Here is a 3,120-nt window from a genome sequence, read left to right on the forward strand (position 1 = left end):
CCCATGAGCGTCAATGGGCTTTGAATCAGTCCCATGGACACTTGGGATCTTTCGTAAAGAACTTTGAGATTTATGAATGCAAAGCTCTATGCAAGCACAGGATATTATTAGTAATGGAGTTTTATAACTGATCGGGGGATCTGTGAGTACCACAAGGGTTTTTAATCAAGGTACTGACTCCAAACTGTCTGTAGAGCAGTGGCAGGAAAGAGCCATATTTTCTGTCATGGTCTCACATATTTTTAATAATGTTGTTTTTAATTGTAGGGAAGGTGGTATGGTAAACTGACCAGAACCACCCTCCACCCCTGCACATCATGCCAACCTGCAACGAAACCAACATCAGTCCTGCAATGTTCCTCCTGGCAGGAATTCCAGGGCTGAAAGCTGATGGCCCCTGGATCTCCATCCCTTTCTGTTCCATGTACCTCATTGCAATGTTAGGAAATAGTCTGATTCTGTTTGTGATAAAGACACAGCAGAAGCTCCATGAGCCCATGTACTTGTTCCTTTCCATGTTGTCTGTCACTGACCTTGGCTTATCTGTTTCCACCTTGCCAACAATGATCAGCGTCTTTGTGTTTAACACCAGAGAAATTGGCATTGATGTCTGCCTGGCCCAACTTTTCTTTATTCACACTTTTTCTGTTATGGAATCCTCTGTACTATTAGCCATGGCATTTGACCGCTTTGTTGCAATACGCCACCCGCTGAGATACGCTTCGACTTTAACCAGTGCAAGGATAGGAAACATAGGGCTGGCAATAATAATTAGGGGTAGTGGTCTGCATATCCCAGCTGTCATTCTTCTCAATAGGTTGCCCTACAGCAAGATCCAACCTCTCTCTTATTCATATTGTTTGCATCCAGATGTGATGAAGATGGCCTGTGCAGACACTACGCCCAGCATCGTCTATGGTTTGTTTATTGTCCTTTCTTCTCTCGGATTAGACTCAGTGCTCATAGTTTTGTCTTACATCATGATCTTTAAGACTGTGCAGAGTATCACATCCTGGCAAGAGCGTCTCAAGGCTCTGAACACCTGTTTCTCCCACATCTGTGCCACCCTGCTTTTCTACACCCCGCTGATCAGTTTGTCTATGATTCACAGGTTCGAGAACAAGGCTCTTCCTCAGAGTCAAATTCTTCTGTCGTATCTCCACCTCCTCCTCCCCCCAGTGCTCAATCCCATTGTGTACAGCATAAAAACTAAGGAGCTTCGTAAACGGATCATGAAGATCTTTCAAAACTATTCAACTAACAGGCTCCAATGGGAGCACTGAGTTGGTTCTGTCACACTGAGCCAGTGAGGGTTAAGCAACCAGTAGGCTGGTTGAACTAAAAGCAACCTTTATGGACATATTAGAAAAGTATTGAAATTGTAAAGAGGGACATTCCTTGTAGATATTTAGGAAAGCCATGGTAAATAGACTAGAGTTCTTGAAATGTATTCCTGTATTGTTAGAGAATCAGAAGTAGATACTAATCCTATTCATCTGCCTTTACCTATATCTTATTAGAAGTTCAGCGATGTGATTTAATTAGCTTGTAGATGCTAAATTTCAGTTCCTGTCATTAATGTTTCATTACTATATTCTATTGATTCAGAGATGAAAAGGGGACATTAACATTTAGATGAAACTTGTAGTGTAGTAATATCATTGTCTTTATTTCTTGTTGAAGTTTGTAGTAAATTACCTAGGAAATGTTTGAATGGTTAATTGCCTTATGCTAATCTATGCATCTAGTTATTGGTGTATGCCTAGGAAATAGAGATTTACTTCAAAGTCACCATGGACACTACCTATTCTTCATCCAAGGAATGCCTGTAGTGATTATTTGCAGACATGGAGCTAATCAGCTGAACTTCAGTTATAATGGGATTTTGGGGCCTCATCCTTACTATTTCAGTTCTGCTTAAACTTTGTCAGGGGAAGTTCAAGTCACAAGACTGAGAACTTCTGGATTAACCCTGAAATTATTATGAAAAAATTTGAACTAACTCTGCACATGGACTACCTACTGGACTATGACCTTTTCCATGAATTCCAGAAGGATTTCTACAAATCAGCCGCCTCACCATGTCTGCTATGAAACTGACCTAAGAACTTGATTCATATCTGTATGTATAATGATTTTTACCACAATAACTCTCTTTCTTTTCCTTTTAAATAAATAGATTAGTTAATAAGAATTGGCTGTAGTTTTGTATTTGGGTAAGATCTGAAATATTCATTTACCTGGTGAGTAACGTGTCCAATCTCTTGGCAGTAGAACTTCTTTTGGGAGCGGTAGAACTTTATAGATGGTGAATAAGATTTTAAATAACCCTCAATATATAGACTTTGTTGTCTGGGTGGGAGCAAAAGGTTAGATTCATTAAAGAGAACTGTATTTTGGCTTCTTGGTATTATAGAAGCTGTTTGGTTACTGTTTTGGTGAATCATTTATAAGACTAAGCCATCATTTTTGAGGATTGTCTGCCCTATTCCTTGCAGTTTTTCCTGATTGAGCATTTTCAGTATAGCCCCTCCAGCGACTCTGGTTACAGACTCATTGTCAGGGTTCCCTCCCCACTCTGAACTCTGGGGTATAGACGTGGGGACCCACATGAAAGACCCCCAACGTTTATATTCTACCAGCTTAGGTTAAAACTTCCCCAAGGTACAATTACTTTCCTTGTCCTTGGACGGTATTACTACCACCAAGTGATTTAGACAAAAACTCAGGAAAAAGGTTCACTTGGAGTCCCTGTTCCCCCAAAATATTCCCCCAAGCCCCTTCACCCCCTTTCCTGGGGAGGGAGGCCTGAGAATAATGTGAGTACCGGCCAGATCCTTTGTCTCTAGGACACTGAAAATCAATCAGGTTCTTAAAAGAAGAACTTTACTTAAAGGAAAAGAAAAGAATCCCACCTGCAAAACCAGAGGAATCCCCTCTAGGCTCAGCTTCAAAGTTAGAAAAAACAGGAATAAAACTCCCTCCTAGCACAGGGAAAATTCACAAGCTAAAACAAAAGATAATCTAACACATTTTCTTGCCCTTACCTACATTTTTTGTATTCTTAGATACTCATCTCAAGTTTGTTTTCAGGAGCTGTTTTTACTGTCTGGTCTATCT

General features: G+C 40.4%; 1 protein-coding gene across 1 annotated transcript; it reads left to right on the plus strand.

Annotated features, from left to right (window-relative positions):
• Positions 1 to 353: 353 nt before the first annotated feature.
• LOC117884170 (olfactory receptor 51G2-like) lies at positions 354 to 1,283 on the plus strand. The gene has a single exon (XM_034784388.1). The coding sequence runs from the start codon at positions 354 to 356 to the stop codon at positions 1,281 to 1,283; it is 930 nt and encodes a 309-aa protein (XP_034640279.1).
• The last annotated feature ends 1,837 nt before the right edge of the window (positions 1,284 to 3,120 follow it).

This window comes from Trachemys scripta, chromosome 1, assembly GCF_013100865.1.
Source record: "Trachemys scripta elegans isolate TJP31775 chromosome 1, CAS_Tse_1.0, whole genome shotgun sequence".
Classification (NCBI taxonomy): Eukaryota; Metazoa; Chordata; order Testudines; family Emydidae; genus Trachemys; species Trachemys scripta.

Excerpts from the sequence above, each read along its gene's own strand:
- LOC117884170 (XM_034784388.1), top strand. The coding sequence starts at position 354 with ATGTTCCTCCTGGCAGGAATTCCAGGGCTGAAAGCTGATGGCCCCTGG.